At 39.4% G+C, this 17,427-nt stretch overlaps 1 protein-coding gene across 2 annotated transcripts in view; it reads left to right on the top strand.

Moving 5' to 3' along the window:
• Positions 1-12,780, top strand: part of KDSR (3-ketodihydrosphingosine reductase) — a 69,471-nt gene extending 56,691 nt beyond the window's left edge. The window contains exons 9-10 of one of the 2 annotated variants that reach the window (XM_001365366.5): positions 1,139-1,240; positions 9,230-12,702. In XM_001365366.5, the coding sequence (XP_001365403.2) occupies positions 1,139-1,240; positions 9,230-9,349 (222 nt within the window). In that variant the 3' untranslated portion in view covers positions 9,350-12,702. Of the gene's footprint in view, positions 1-1,138; positions 1,241-9,229 lie in introns of both variants that reach the window. The other variant, XM_056824235.1, reaches the window with a different exon arrangement.
• Positions 12,781-17,427: the final 4,647 nt, after the last annotated feature.

A 17,427-nucleotide genomic window follows, 5' to 3' on the forward strand; every position in this document is an offset into this window, starting at 1 on the left:
CAAGTTAACTTTAAATTGAGTTAATTAGAATAAATAAGACAGTGAAGTTGATCAGAGAGTATATGAGTTATTTAGCCTTTTAGAATCAGAGGATTGTAGATTTAAGACTTAAAATCATAGATTTAAGACAAAAAAAAAACCCTTAGAGGTCATCTAATCCAAACCATTTTATAGAAAAGGGAAAAAAAAGACTTAAAGAAAGATTAAGTAATTTATCCAAAAGGCAAAGCCAGTTGTAACTTGAACCCATGTCCCTTTTCTACAAATCCAGAATTCTTTGTGATATACCCTTCACTAAGCGTTTAAGTATCTGCTCTGTCTGAGACAGTATAGTAGGTGATAGACATATAATAAAGAATGAAATAATTCCTATCATTAAGGAGCTTGACTGAACAGGGACGTTGGTAGGATGGTTGGGTTTCGAAGGAAAGAGAATGAGTTTCTGTTTGGAATATGTTAACTTTGAGATGCCTGGAGGACAGTCTATGCCCAGCGGTGAACTTGGTGAAGCCGGAGTGGGATGTAGGAGAGGTGAGGACCAAGGATATAGGTTTGGAAGTGCTCTGCATAGATATGGAGAGTGGAGCCCACGGTAGCTAATGAGGTCACTGAGAGAGAGCCTTGGGGTATCCCCACACAGGAAAGGCCTGCCATGGATGATGAATCCTGTAAAGGAAGGACTGACCAGACAGAGCAGAGAGACCCAGAGAGAGCCAGGGTCATGAGAACTGAAGGCGAAGGGGAAATTCAGGAGGAAAAGGGATTGGTCAACATCATCGAAACACTCCAGAAAAATCAAGGAGGGTGACCAGTGCTAAAAGGAGAAATAGAACCATTTCATACCTGTGAAAGGGGTTGTTTATGTTGCTTTATCTCCGATTCAGAGCAAATGGCCCCAATGCTTTAAAGTGACCCTTGCTGGCTCTCTGCACTTGGACAGTGTCCGCAGAGTTGTTCAAAGACTTCTCTGCACAAGGCATGTGCTTTGTCCATCCCTTAGCCTGCCTAACGAAATAGATGTCAACACATGTGAATTCAGAGTTTGGGGCTCTTTAGCAAAGGTCAGCATGAATTTGAACAGAGGAGTGAACAAAGAATATCTTCCTGCCATGAATGTTAACATTTCCTTTTTTCCCAGCAAGGAAATTTTAATAGTTCCATTGGCTCAGATGGATATATGCTGTCGTCACTGACCTGTGGCATGTCACCAGTAACGTCTATTACCGAAGGACTCCAGCAGGTAAGTTCTGTTTGGCTCACTATGGGAAGAAAGTATCTCATTTTTAAGCCTGGAAGAGAGAGGGTTGAGGAAAGCATTGATAACTACAGCCGTTCAATATGGGAAGGATTCTTTTCAGAAAAGAAATAGATTTAAATTATAGTTCAAGGGTATTAGGGAAAATTCACTGCTAATAAATATTCTAAAAGTCTTTTTTAAAAGGAAGGGGGAGTTTCTGTTCATTTGGAATGATTTGGATGTGGTTCTGCTCAACAAGGTGTATACTTTGGGAGTGGAAAGATCTGGGAGAGATAGATAGGTAGATAGATAGATGATTTTAAATTATTCATTAAGTGTATATGAAATGTGGCAGCCAGGTGGTGACATAGTGGGTAGAGTGCCAGGCCTGCAGTCAGGAAGACTCATCTTCCCAAGTTCAAATCTGACCTCAGGCACTTACCCACTGTGTGCCCCTGGCTGGGCAAGTCACTTGACTCTCTCTGCCCCAGTTTCATCATCTGTAAAATGTAGATTCATTTATACTGAAAGAACACTGAAGAGATTGGCTTAACTATGGTTCAGTTTGAACTACAGAAAGTTAGGTTGAGTACATTGGTGGGGAGCAGATAATGAAGGGCCAGGAAAATCTGGCGATTAGGTGGTAGAGTGGACAAGAGCTTTGGACTCAGGAGTCAGGAAGATCTAGTTTCAAATTCAGCTTCAGACACTTACTGTGTGACCCTGGGCAAGTCCCTTAACTTCTCTGTGCCTCAGTTTCTATAAAATGGACATAATAATAGTATCTGCCTCCCAGAGTCAATTGTATCAAATGAGGTAGCAAATGTACAGTACTTTATAAATCCTAAACTAGATGTAAATTCTAGCTACTGATAGTGTTGTTTATTTAAACCCTTACTTTATATTTTAGAATTGATACAAAATATCAGTTCTGTAAACTGAGGCATGAACTCTAGGGGGCCTAGGTCATTCTTTCTCACAAAGGGAAGAAAGCCAGAGAGATGCTGTGCCAACTGTGAGCCCTGTGGAACCCAAGCCCTCTTTCCCACTTTAGGAAGAAAACCCCAAGGGAAACTGCCTGTTAGTAAGCAGGCACCACAGGGAATGTGTCCTTTTTTAATCAGATTGATCCTCATATTCCTCATCAAGATCTAGAAACCAAGGCAATTTTAAACAACACAAAGCCATTGGAAACAATAGCACCATGACAATTCCAAGGCAGAAAAGCAGTACAAGATAGGCAGTGAGGGGTACGTGACTTGCCCAGGGTCATCCAGCGAGGAAGTGGCTAAAGCTAGATTTCAACCCAGGACCCCCCAGTTTCTAGACCTGGCTCTCTATCCACTGAGCTTCCCAGCTGCCGCTGTTGCTATTATTGTTGGTAAAATTAGATGAAGGGGATGAGATTTGATCCTCATAGACAAGAGCAAGCTATCGTAGGTTCTTATGAATCATATTTTTTTTGTAAACGTAAAGTCAATTTGACAACAATATGAAGGATATGTTGTTGCAGACAGGGGCCAGAGACAGGAAGACCACTTTGAAAGGTAGCCCATAGTAGTATCACAAAAGATGCAAAGGAAGAAAAGAAGGAAGGAAGGAGAGAAGGATGGATAGAAGAATATAAGGAAGGAATGGAGGGAGGGAAGAAGAAAGGAAGAAGGAAGAAAGGAAGAAAGGAGGAAAAACATTAAGCACCTACTATGTGTCAAGCTTTTGCTAAGCACTATACAAATATTATTTCGGGTGTTATTTTGCCAGTAGTTACACAGATAATCTGAGACCAGATTTGAACACAGGTCTGCTGGATTCCAGGCCCTGTGTGCTCTATCTATCCATTATGCCACCTAGCTGCTCCACAAAGTCTACATGGTATTTGTAAGGATTAAAAAGGACTTCACAATAGGTTGGAAATATCAATGAAGGAATGAACCTTTATGTTCCAATACTTCATTCAATCAATCACCAAGTATTTTTTAAGCACCTACTAAGCACCAGGAACTGTTCCAGGCTCCAGGGATATAGAGGCAGAAATGAAACATTTCTACCTTGAAAGAATGTATATTCTGTTATTAACATGTGCATATACAAGTCTGTAGAAAGGTAATTTTAGAACAAAAGCACTCACAGTTGAGGGAATCAGGAAAGGCCTCAAAGAGAAGGTGGTTCTTGAACTGAGTTTTCAAGGAAAGAAAGGATTCTAATAAGTGGAGATAAGATGGGAGTACATTTCAGGCATGATGAAAATCCCTCCAGCACAAAGGCATGGAGATTATAGATGATATATAATATGAGAGGAACGGCAAGCAGTCCTGGTTGGCTGGGCTGCAGAATACAGGTTGGGAAGGTAAATAACTATTTAGAGAGAGCATTTGTTACATTCTCACCATTTACCAAGTACTGTGCTAACTGGTGGTGGTGGTCCTAATATAATCAATCAAGACATTCCCTGTCCTCATGTAGCTTACTATTTTAATCATTACAGTTTAAGCCTTCAAACATTTTAACTATTAGTTATATGGCTCCCACTCTTTTAAATCTTACATTACATTCTTTTTTTATCCTTTTGTTTGTTTAAGTTTTAGAAAGACAGCAATAGAAGATGTCCTCACCATGAGATGTAACTGGACAGTTTAGGATTAGAAAACATCTATGGGGAACAGAATAAAGGATCAAAAGGATTTCTTTCCTGCAGGGCCAGCCCAGTTGAAATTAAATAACAATTTATGTTCTAATAGGAGAGGTAAAGGGGAGACAAGAAAGGGAGAGGCCAGAAAGAGAAGGAGGCATGGGAAGGCTATGGCCTAGGCAGTCCAGACAAAAGATCATCTGTTAAAGATGGGGGACCGACCCAGAAGTGGAGCTTGCTGTTTGGGTGAGAGGCAAGTGAGGATGATGGCCAGAGAGCAGGCATTGTGGGGAGGTTAATACAATAATCCAGGTAGGAGGTGATAAAGACCTGAAGGAGAATAGAAAAAAAGGGAAGGGTGGGAGAACTCTAAAAGGAGAAATCACAAGATTTGGAAACTAGGGAATAAGGAATGGTATATTTCTGAGGTAGTACACCCAAGAGATTATAAAGATGGTGGTGTAATAATGAAAAATTCAAAGACTGACTTCTGGGTAAGAAAATCAATTTATTGGTTGATTGATTGGGTTAGCATTAATCAATAAATTAATTGCTCAGTGATCTCTCCTGGTGATCAAAGGCCAGGAAGGACCCTTGTGTAGATCCTTAAATAGAGTGCTCATTATTTAGTCTCTCTCTTGGATATTCCCATTGACTAGTCAATGAGGAGGTGATCCTTAAAACTCTTAACTCCTCCCCATCCCTTGGATGATGGCATTTAGTAACATACTCAGTTCTATGCTTCCAATGTGGCCAGGGTGGGAATCTAGTTTTGCCCCATTAAAATTGATCCCTGAAATGATTCTTTTTAAAAATTTTAAATTCTTACTTTCTGTCAAAGGCAGAAGAATGGTAAGAGCTAGACAGTGGGGGTTAAGTGACTTGTCCAGGTGTAAGGATAATTTTAGTGTTTTGACTTAAATATAAATAATTGGTCACCAGGGATGATTCCCAAATAATAAACCCAAGTCAGCTGGGAATTATGGAAATTTTAATTAATATAGAGAGAAGGAATTGAGGGGGAGAGAGAGAGAGAGAGAGAGAGAGAGAGAGAGAGAGAGAGAGAGAGAGAGAGAGAGAGAGAGAGAGAGAGAGAGAGAGAGAGAGAGAGAGAGAATTAATTTAAACTGCTCTGGCTCAGGCTGAGCCAGGCAATAGTTAAAGGCCTTGGCCAAAGTGGCCTTCCTGAGTCTAAAGGAAAGGGAGTCAGTCTTATCACTCACCAGGAGATAGTCTCCAAGGAAGCTCCAGTCCTTCACTGAACTCAGTCTCCTGAACTGAGTTCAATTCCCTGAACTGACTTTTAGCCTCTTTTTAAAGAGAATTTTCTCTTATGTCACCTCCCCTAAATTTTTACATCTACCAATCACAGTAGATGCTTTTTCCAGGACTACCCATTCTTTAGTTCTCACCATTCTTTAGTTCTCACCTTCTCTGGTTAGATTATATCTTCTGAGTACTTCACACTTCTTTGTTAAGCTTGCCTTTTGTGAGTTACTTGACCATTTGTGATTAATTTAACCTTTATAGGTACTTAACACCCTTTTGTATTAGATCTAAAAATAGACTTAGCTTAAAGTTCTAGCTTCACTATAAGGTATGAGTTGAGTACCTTCATTGTTCAATCAGGAGTTTACAACTTTATCTTCCCCTAAAGTATGTCTAAGTATGGGTGGAGTAATGTAAAGTTCCCAAGACATTCCTGATTCTTGTTAGACCAAGTATCTCCATTGTTACAATAAGAAAATAGCTAAATCAAATCTTCTAAAGTATAGTCTGAGTAGTTTTTAAGATTCACACAGGCTCACACAGCTAGGAAGGGCCCTGCATTTACTTTTTTTTAAAACCCTTACCTTCTGTCTTAGAATCAGTACTGTATATTGGTTCCCAGGCAAAAGAGCAGTGAGGGCTAGGCAATTGGGATTAAATGGCTTGCTAGGAAGTGTCTGAGATCAGATTTGAACCCAGGGCATTCCATCTCTAGGCCTAGCTCTCAATCCACTGAGTCACCTAACTGCCCCTGCTTTGATTCTTCATGAGGAATTGAAGGACTTGATGTTGCTACATTTATGTCCATCTGACTACAGTGAAGAATCTCTGGGGTGAGGCATTTCTCTGAATTTCCTAGGAACAAAGGAATAAAGATATGTCTATGCTTCCATTCAGAGTTTCCAAAATAGAAATAATTCAATATGCTAAAAATAAATCCTTTCAAACCCCACTCTGATTCTTGAAGAGACAGTCTCCCCAGTGAATCACTATAGATAAGATACTTATAAATTTTAGGATCAACTCATCAAAATATGTAAGGTCCCAAAGGTACTGTTCATCTCATGGAGGGTTTAGCTCTGATGCTTGGGTGTTTCTTAACACGATGTTAAAAAGTGGTTGATTGACACATGGGCAGTGAACCACAAAGAGGGCACTCTTCTTCTAGCATATAGGTCTTACAAACAAAAAAAAAATAATGGCATATGGGGAAAACATGAAAGGGGATAGGTGACGCAAACTCCACTGCCCAGCCCGTTACTCCAGCAACTCAGAGTTTCATGCTACAGTTATCTGATTTCTGGGGACAGCTTCTATTGCTGTGGTCTTCCCCTTCTTAGACCTTCTGAATCAAGCTGCTCCTCAAAGCAATTTCTTTGGCAGAGGGGATTTTTCTGGTCTAGGTCACTGATGGCATTTTTAAAATTTCTTGAAAAATAGATCTTCATAGAGGCTCAGAGTGGTTCCTTCAGCAGAAGTAGGAAAGTTCAGCAGAGAGTTATATTTTGGGAAAAGGTGGTAAGTCCTGATTGGGACAGGATAAGTTTGACATGCCTAATAGAAATCTAGTCTGAAATATGGAAGAGGAAGCTGGAGGCTGGAGCTCAGGAGAGGGATTAGAGCTGGGGGTATATATATATATATATATATATATATATATATATATATATATATATATGTGTGTGTGTGTGTGTGTGTGTGTGTATCTATATATATCAAATTGAGAATTAAAGTCACTGGAGCTGAGGAGGCCACCAAGAGACTGAATAGACACAGAAGAGAAGAGGGCCAAGGATAGTCTGGGAATTTACCCACAGTTAGGGAGCATGACATAGATGGACACCTAGCAAAGGAGACTGGAAAGAAGCAGTCAGATAGGAAGGAAATCTTAGAGAATATCATAAAAACTCAAAAAAATAAAGTGTCCAGGAAGAGAAGGCACTTAACAGTGTCAAATGTTGCAGAGAATTTGAAAGGGATGAGAATTGAGTTATTTTGTTATTCAGTCATGTCAGACTCTTCGATGCCCCATCTGGGGTTCTTGGCAAAGTTACTGAAGTGGTTTGCCATTTCCTTCTCAAGTTCATTTTACAAACAAAGAAACTGAGGCAAACAGGGTTAGATGACTTGCCTAGGGTCGCACAGCTGTTAAGTGTTTGAGGCCAGATTTGAATTCAGGAAAAGGAGTCTTACTGATTCCATTTGAGCACTCAATCCACTATGGCACCTAGCTGCTCATTAGATTTGGCAGTTCTGAGTACTTTGGAGAGACCAGTTTTGGTGGAGTGGTGAGGTTGGAAGTGACATTGCAGAGAGTTGAGGAAAGGGAATAAAGGATAGAAGGTTACAGGATCATAGTTTGGGGGGATGGACAGGTCTAAAGAGGGGCATTTGTGAGCAGCAGGAAAGTATAGAGAAAGATCTGAAAGAGGAGGCCATGGGAGAGGAGGAGTGCAGTCTGCTGGAGGAGATGGAAGGCCTAGAATTAAGGGTGTGTAGGGCTTGGTCTTGGAAAGGAGAAGGGTCAGCTCTTCATCAAAGATGGAAGTAAAAAGACAGGCTGGGGAATGGTATCCAGGGGCTTTGCAGTTTACAGAAGGGGAGAAGACAGAGTGAACACTCTGGTTTCTCTATAAAATGGGACATGAAGCCCTCAGCTAAAAAAGTGGGGATGGGCAGAAGGTAGTATGCGAAGTTTAAGGAGAGATTAAAAAAATGTGGGGACAGAATAGGGAATATATTAGGTAAGATCAAGAAGATTTCTTTCTTGAAGGGACAGCCCAGTTGAGACTAAAGAACACAAATTTGTACTAAGCTCAATTGTGTGGTTTCCTCCAAATCTGTCCAATAGCCCGTGGATAGAGATGAAAAAGGCAGATGGTTGGAGGGGTCCAGGGTTGGGGTTTGGCCAGGTCTCAGCATCCATGGGGCAAGGGGACAAGGCATGTAAGAGTAAAGAAGAGCATAGTGTTGAACTAATTATCACTTGGGTCAAGGATGGAAAGGGGAGAAAGCCAAGGTAGAGTAGGGGTGATGACCTAGGAGGGATGAAAGGAAAGGAGGTCTCAGTAAGAATAAAGAATGGTTTCAGGGGTGAAGCAGGAAAGGGACAGATGGGATAGTAGGAGGTTATGATATGAAAAAAGAAATTTTGGAGTTTATTTTATCATTATAGCTAGTATTTATATAGCACTTTAAGATTTGCAAAACCTCACTTAATCCTCATAAAAACCCTATTAAGTAGATACTATTGTTATTCCTGGAGATGACTAGGTGACTTAGTAGATAGAGTGGCCAGACCTGAAGACAGAAAGACTTGAATTCAAATCCAGCCTCAGATACTGACTAACCATGTGATCCTGGGAAAGCCGTTTCCCCTATTTGCCTTAATCCACTGGAGAAGGAAATACCAAACTGCTCCAGTACCTTGACCACGAAAACCCCATGGGTGGTAGACATGCTACAGTCCATGGGGTCACAAAGAGTCATACACAACTGAACAATTAAACAGCAACAAAATTGTTATTCCTATTTTACAGCTGAGGAAACTAAGGCTTGAGAGTTTATATGACTTGCCAGGACCACACAGCTAATATCTGAGATAGGGTCTGAACTCGGGTCATCCTGACTCAAGTTCAGTGTTTGTTCTGCCCCTTTGCCACCTAGCTGCTTTGTACAAGTGTACCGGTGGGTGATGACAAGCTGACAGCTGTGACTGGCCCTAGGCAGAGCTGAGCTGGGGTGGAAGGAGATGGGGAGTTAGAGTGCATGCCAACATGTTGGTATCCCCCAGTAAAAAGGTGGACTCAGTTCTGGCAGAGAGGGAGGCTTGGAGGCACTGAATTCCTTGAGGAAAGAAGTAGAGTGACCCGGGAGCTCCTCACTCCCTGCCTCCAGGGTTGGGATTGGTTGGTCACTCTGGACAGAGAGAGTCTCCAAAGAGGAGAGCTCACAAATGCAGAGTTTATACAAATGTCGGATTCACCTTTGAGGTTCTCTGCCTGTCTGGTCCGGTGGGCCCCCCCTGAAATAAACCAGGAACAAACTGAGGAGTCTCAGCCACTTCCTCACACCCACCCCACCTTCTCTTCCAGATAGTTACGATGGGTCTCTTTCGCACCATTGCTCTATTCTACCTTGGAAGTTTCGATGGCATCATCCGACGATGTATGATCCAGAGGACAAAGACTAAAACGGTGGACAAAACGGCTTGATCATCCTTCCGAGAAGCAGAGAATGGTTATTCAACAAGCTGGACAGCTTGCTGCTAACTAGGATCTGACTTGACTCTGGTGCAAGGGGGTTTGGATATACGGAGTTTGAACAGCTCTTTCTTCTTCGGGAACCTGGACGAAGGCAGGAAGACAAAAACACAATTCCAGGAAATAGTAATACTATGCAAATATGAGGATGGAGACTTTTTGATTCTCTGGGTTCCAAGGTAGAGAGATGATGGTATGAGACACAATGGACCGTAAGAAGTGAGAGATAATAGGACTTTGGAGTGGGTACTTGCTGGTAATTCTGAATAATGACTTGTATGTCTTTTCTCTTATTCTTTCCTCTTGCCCCTACCCCGATGGTGGTAGGGACCAAAAATGGATTACGTGGCACATAAAGTCAAGATTTTTTAAAAAAATACGTTAGGTCTCAACCATGTTTTAGAATGGTTTTTAAAACTCAGCTTACTCAGTTCATAACAATTCTTCCCATTGTTGATAGGTTTAAACATTGATTTTTGTCACTGATACCCTTTTACAGTATCGCCATCATGCTTCCTTCTGCTCCTGGTGGAAAAATGTTAGATTGGCAGCATTATCTGTCAGAAATCCCAAGTAGAAGCAAATTGTGTTGTATGACAGCAGCTAGGAACTGGGGGTGGAGGGAGGTGCTATAGGGCAGAATTTAAAAGACAAATATTTTCTAGAGAGAATTTGTTGAAAAACAAATTCCTCTCCAAGTTAAAATGCTTGGAAAATTTTTCTCTTTTGTCCTTTGGTGAAAAGGTAGTCTTCTAAAATCATTTTTGAAGAAAAAATAAAATTTTAGAAATTTCATTGTTTACAATATCTTAAATAGCCATAATCTGAAATTTATACATTCCATTTTATCCTATCCATTCCCTTCTTTCTTCATTTTTACCTAAGATATTACTGTAATATTTACATAAAAAAGAAAAACCAAATTATATTTAATGGGAGAATTTGTATCAGTTAAAATGCATGTATCCTAGCTGGGTGACCTTGGGCAAGTCACTTATTCCCCAATTGCCTAGTATCCCTCCTCTGCCTTGGAAATGAAACCTAGAATCAATTCTAAGACAGAAGGAAAGAATTTTTAAAAAAACAAAAACATGTCAGATTCTTCCAGTGGCATATACTTAGCTTTCAGGAAGGCTAAAGATTGAATAGGTAAATTTTGTTCCTTAGGGTAACATTCATTGATTGAGATGATAAGGCCCATGATTCGAGACACAACAGTTCAAAGCAGGCAAAACAGAAGAATAATGCCATACTTTTCTAAAAATTGATTTGAGCAACCCACACTTTGCGAAGAGAGAGCCTTACCTTTGCACCATATGTTAATGATGCCTACATAAACGACACTAGCAATGCTTTTTTAAGCTGTTTTTTCTCCCTTGCTCCCAGGAAGGCTGTTTCCGATGAGCAGGACCTTTGTTCATTTAATGGACTTCCATAGTAAGTGCCTATGATGAGCTTTAGCAAACGCTGCTTGTTTCATACCGGCCATTACAAGTTCTCCTCGTTGGAGGGCTCTTGTCTGCATTTCCATTTTAAAGTCTTCTTCTAGGTGCATTTGGACAGTGAGGCCATTGCGATTCACTTTTGTGGAAACAGGCCTCTTCTGGCAGTCACATAGAAAGGGTTTTGTAAAAAAAATTGTGTGTGTGTGTGTGTGTGTGTGTGTGTGTGTGTGTGTGTGTGCGTGTGTACACCCACACAGATATACATATGAACTTGTAGCAAAACTGGGGAGGGGCTAAGCATATTGTTCTTGATTTTTGGAATTTCTTGGTTTAATTTTAAAATAAAATGATGTGGAATGCCTTCAATTCCTGATAGCTTGATGTAGGTTGCTTGCAGTGACTTCAAAACATTAGACAAGGCGAGTGTGATGCTTCTTCATCACGGTGAACCATTTGGTATGGAGGGTCCTCTAACGTTACTACCTTTAGACCAAGTGAAATTGCACTTGGCAGCAGATCTGCTGAGATGATATTTCCCGGGAACTGTCAGGCTTCTTTGTTATATATGTATTCCTTGTAATATACAGCCATACTGTTAAGAGGGTCTGACCTCCACCAAAGCACGAGAATGTTGTAACGGCTCCATCTCTAGTTTTCTCCTACCTGGCTCAGGGAGGTAGAAGACTCTTGTCTCATTGGTCCACCTTTTTCTTCCAAAAGTTTCCTGAGCCATAATATTTTGGTAGCATCCCTCTGTTTAGGGCCCCCTTTCTTAAGAGACCGATTTGATGCCTTGCAAATAGGGTAAATTATGTCTTTGGTAAAAGATGCTCAGTTATAATTATGCTGAAAAGCTGGTCTTTCTTCTCTAGTGATCGACAATAGTTTATGACAAGAATTTAAGTTCTGGAGTCCTTTGCCCTTGGGTGGTTTGTGTTGCATTGTTTTATTATAATATATGTATATTTATTTTTTAAACTTTTAATTGAATTTAGTCTGAAAAGTTATATACAAGGTTTAAAGAACTATTCACTTTGGAGAGAGATATGAAATAATCCTAATTTTAAAAGGAAAATTCCTATTTTGTGGGAGGGGCAGTTTAACCATTTGCACTGTTAATAGAAGAAAAAAAGCTAAAATATTCTGTTGTTGCAAGCATGGCAGGTTGTCATCCTAATGACACTTATTCTTACATGTTTACCACAGATTCCTTCTTTGGATATCTTCAGTTTATTACTGGCAATTTCTGTAGAAGCCTTCCAAGAGGGTTTTTCATAGGTTAGATGGTGAAAATATTATTTTGGTGAAAATATAAAGAAAGAAAAAGTAGATAGTGCGTGCCTACCAGGCAAAATGGATACTAAAATATCCCCCCACACACACCCATTCCCCACCATTATCTGAACCACAGATTTAATTAACTTGATGCATCATGTTCTGAATAAAACTTGGCTATCCATTTGTGACCAAGTTTCCAAAATTTGTACTTTTTTGATAGTCTAATGCATTATATCTTTCCCATTTCTCAGTCATTCCCAGGAGGCACTGCGTTTAATGTATACACTAATCACCATGTTAACTCCAACTGTCCTAAATTTCCCTGCTCATAAGTATTGTGTGGGGCAGTAACAATAGATTTGATATTTTATTAAGTCTAAAAAAAGAAGGAACTAGCTAGTCATATTTTTCTTGATGTGAAAATTCTTTTAAACCGATAAGAGTGTACGTACATGATAATTTTGATACATACCAGACCTTGGGCTTGCTGCTTCATGAGCATTTGTGCCAGAACTGTAAACTAATTTTCATATCTTGTATTTCTCAGAAACAAAAAATAAATGGGGAATGAGGTTTACAGAATTGCGGGTTTATTTTTATAGATGTTGCTATCTTTAGACGCTTTAGCACAATAAAAAAATGTTTGACTGTGTTATCCAACCTTTGCATTCCAAGCACTGGAAGAGTACGGCAATTTTTAAAAGCATATAATATAGTTGTAGTAAATATTTCATACACTTATTCATTTATTTCCCCTCTACCCCCACCCTCTGCTGGATGCCATGCTCTTTCCTCAGGTTTGGTAGAGTGCTTCACAGTTATGCCACAAGCATGGTACACTTCCTTGGTCAACTTTCTCACTGTCTCTGCTCTTCAGTTTTATTCAGAAATCGAATGTGAGAATAGAAGTTAGAGGATCTGAGTGCCAGTTGTATGACAATCTGAGCAAATCATAATTACTCAGGATTTTTTTTTCAGTTCATGGACATTTATAATATCAGAAATGATCCTTTAAGAGTATTTTTCTGTCTAGGTCATATGAAACCCAGAGTGAAAGTCCAGATATTTTCTCCAATCCCCACGACCTCTTGGGTCTCTCCGAAACAGAAATTATGCCCCCAAAATAAAGCAATAGTCAGCAGTCTCCAAGGTCTAGGACAGACACCCAGAATCTAAAATAACGAAACCAATCCCCAGGAACATCATACTCACTGAGTTCATTCAGCACCCCTCTCCTACCTGCTGCACTACTAGCAGTGAGCAGACTCAGCAGATTCGAGGACACACCATGGTCTTACATCACCCCCTCCCCATCCCACTTCCTCCCTTACATTTTCCAGGTCCAGGAGACCCCCACTCCAGGCTGGAGAAGTTTGCTAGGCTCTTGACAGCAAGCTTGGCTACAACAGCCCTTCAGGAGCAAAAGTCTATTGTTATCCACAACACCGAAGTACCAGCACTACAAAGCTCTGAACTGGGAACTCTGAAGCCAGATGGTTCATTGGTAGAGAGTCAGGCTGGAGACGGGAGGTCCTAGGTTCAACTCTGGCCCCAGTTCCTGTCCCTGTGACCCTGGGAAAGTCACTTAACTCTTATCGCCTAGCCCTTACCACTCTTCTGTCTTAGAACCAATCCATAGTACTGATTTTAAGAAGGAAGGTAAGAGTTTTAAAAAAACAACAACAAAAAGTGAGTTCTGAATTAGTGGTGCCACCTCAGAAAACAGGATTAGAGGTGGAGATAGCCTCCACAAGGGGAGAGAGGGAGCCCAAAGCTGAAAATTCCAAAACACATAATGGCCAAATTTAACAATTCATTTCAGAAACTACAAATTCTGTAAGCCATCAGGAGAAAGAGTTCCTAGTACAAAAAAGGAAAGGGCAGTCATATGACATAGGACTGTTCCACATGCCCTAGAAAAAGAAGAGGGAGTGAAATAATGTGTCCTGAAAAGCAATGGATACAGTCCAGAGTGACCAATCCTATAAATCAGAGTTTAACCACAGAGGGCAGAAGGTGGACGTTCAATAAAGAATGATTTGAAGCATTTTTTAAAAATCAGAACCGAAGTGATTATTTGCTTTTCAAACACCCCAAACAGCAGAAATCCAAGAAAAGTGAATAAATGTAGCTGGCAAAGGATAGCAACAGTGATGACAGAGACTTCTTTCTAGATGGTCACAAGGAGATAGGCGGAGGCAGGAATCTGATAGAGATAACATGAGAAAGCAGACGGGGGGATTGTGGATGGACATGGCAACAGGGGGAGAGCATGGATACAGGGAGGAAATTTCCAGGTAAATGTGGCTGGGGGTAAGGGGAAATAAGAGACATAGATCAGTAGTGGGGAAGGGGCCCTGCCATGGGACAATGATGCCCTTTCCAATACCTGCAATAACTGGCAGTAAGGTACAATGGAAAAGGGAAATACATGGAGCTAAAGTTCCACAAGAGTGGCAGAAAGCATCTAGAAAAGAAAGCCTAGAATGAATTCCTTGGGAGCCCTGATTGCATGAAGAATAGAAAAAGGTGAGAGAGCAAATAATTATAGGATTCATGTTATCAGAGAATAAGGGTCTGGGGTAAACAGGAAGAGTGAGTAATGGAGAGAGTGAGAGAATTCCTTAGAAAGGAGCTCAAAACTTAAAGTTAAACTAATGAACAGTACTCATTGAAGCAGAGGAGAATGAGAGGGTATATGTTTGACTCTAATGGGGAAAAAGCGGGGGAGGGATAATATAAGACCAGACAACAAAAGCTGGACAGAAAAAAAGAACTAGAAAATGAAACCCTAAGGGGAAAGGGTAACAATTGAGAAGAGAGGATCAGGGGTGAGGGGAAACAGGACTTCTTAAAATTAAAAAAACAATCTGGGGGCAGCTGACTGACTCAGTGGTCTATCCACTGTACCATCTATATCTCTCTTTTTAAAAACATATATATGTATGTAGCTAGGTGCCTCAATGGGTAGTCAGACCTGGAGATGGGAGGTCCTGGCTTCCAATCTGGCCTCAGACTCTTCCTAGCTGACTGACCCTGGGCAAGTCACTTAACCCTCTTTGCCTCGCCCTTACTACTCTTTTGCTGTGGAACCAATATACAGTATTGATCTTAAGATAGAAGGTAAGAGTTTTTAAAAAAAGATTATAGTAAAGAAACTGAAGGAACATAATATTGTGTTTATAACAGAGAAGGAAATTTTTAACTTGGGAAAAAAAACAATTTTAGAGACATAGAGGAAAATATAAACATAACTTTAATTGAATTAAATAATCTAATAAAGTGAAAAGAGTAATATTGTATAGGAAAACAAAATTCCACAATCTGTTGCTTACCAAAAAACATTAAAAATAAACGATATACACAAAATGAAACTAAAGAAATAAAAAATTTACATGCATCTTGTGTGAATTTTTTAAAAGCAGGAGTTATCCCATCAGATAAAGCAAAAATAATCATTAAACAACTAAAAGATAAACAAGGAAATTATATTATACTGGAAAGAAATATCAACCACAAACGCATATAAGTAATAAACTTATGTGATCCAAATGCCTTAGCATCCAAATTCTTCAAGGAAACATTGACAGAAACATAATAGTGAAAGGAGATTTTGATATTCCACTCTCAGTTTTGGATAAGCCCAACAGAAACAGAAACAATAGAGAAAATGTGGAAATGAATAAATTTCTGGAGAAATGAGTTAAAAAACTTATATGGCATCTTCTAAATAAGGGCAAAAACATATATACTTCTCTACATCACATAAAACTTTTACAGAATTTTACCATTTACTAGGGCACAAAGCTTTACAAATGAATGTAAAGAGGCAGAAATTGTTAGTGCATCTTTTATAGACCATAATGCAATAACAACAGAAATTGGTTCAGGAAATATGAAAAAAAAAAACAAAGACACAGAGGGGGACTTAATGAAATCCTAAATAAGGAGTGGTTCAAAGAACAAATCATAGAAATAATTACTCAAAAGGAAATGATAATGACAAAATATTTCTGGGATGCAGGTAAAACATATTTTTAGAAAACAAAGTTTCCTTACAATTGTACATTTTATAAAATAGAAAAAAAGAATGAAATGAAAATGCATTTTGAAAACTTAGAAAATCAACAAGTCTAAAAATAAGTAGAAAAGAGGAGATATTAAAAGTTAGAAGGGAAATAGATAAATTGGGAATGAAAAATTCCATAGAAATGATCAAACTATAAAAATGATAAAACTTTGAAAAGATTAATAAAATTGATAATCTCTTGGCTAAGAGAGCAGAAAATCAAATTAATAAAATAGAAAATAAACAAGATGAAATCACAGTAAAATCAGGAGAAACAAAAAGAGTAATTAGAATATATTGTGCATAGTTATATGCTAACAAAACTGAGAAAGCAAAAAAAATAGAAATACCATCAAAAATATAAAATACCCAAACAATAATAGCATTTTTCTTTATAAGCACTTCCTTTTCATTTTAAAAATTATTTCCTTTTTAACATTTTTTGTCAATAGCTTTTGTTGTATATTACCTTCCTTTCCCTATTTGCCCCTCCCTCCTGCCTTATAAGAGATCTATCCCTAACAAAGAATTTTTAAAAGGAGTTAAAAAAAAATTCAACCAACCCCCCACCCACCCAACATCCATCAAGTCCAATGGAAATACTTTTCTTTTCCATAGTCAAACTCCTAACCTATGTAAAGAAGAAAGGGCATTTCATTTTAATAATTATTTGTGAACCTATGGGTTAGAACCATGGTGGTGAACCTATGGTACGTATGCCAAAGGGGACACTCAGAGCTCTCTCTGTGGGTGGGTGCCCCATTGCCCCAGCATAGAATTTGCCAGAGTTTGTTACTAGAAAGCCAGAGGGATGCTGGCCAGGCTACTCCCCTCCCCATCTCCATGAGCACCTGAGATCATCACTATTCCTCTAAGAGGTTAACCATCACTGGTCTAGAATAAAGGGCTCACGCTTTAAAGATGGCAAAATTAAAATTAGTTCTCAGTTCTCTCCCTCTAATCTTGCTTTTTACTTTTTCTTCTTTTCCCCTCCTTCCTTGTCTTCCCAGACTCTGTCACATTCTCACAAAAGGCTTCTCAGAAAAAGAAACCTAGACTTCCATGGCTGGACTTCTGATTTTATCTTCTTATTAGGGAGAAAAAAAAGGGCAAACAACATAATAACTTCTTATCCAAAGCTAAGGACACCCTGGTGCCTCTGAGTAACCTCTTGAGAATCCTTAAAATTTGGAAGATGCCATATAAATCTGAAATGTGTCTGAAACTTCTTTTGTAAC

This window comes from Monodelphis domestica, chromosome 3 (assembly GCF_027887165.1).
Source record: "Monodelphis domestica isolate mMonDom1 chromosome 3, mMonDom1.pri, whole genome shotgun sequence".
Classification (NCBI taxonomy): Eukaryota; Metazoa; Chordata; class Mammalia; order Didelphimorphia; family Didelphidae; genus Monodelphis; species Monodelphis domestica.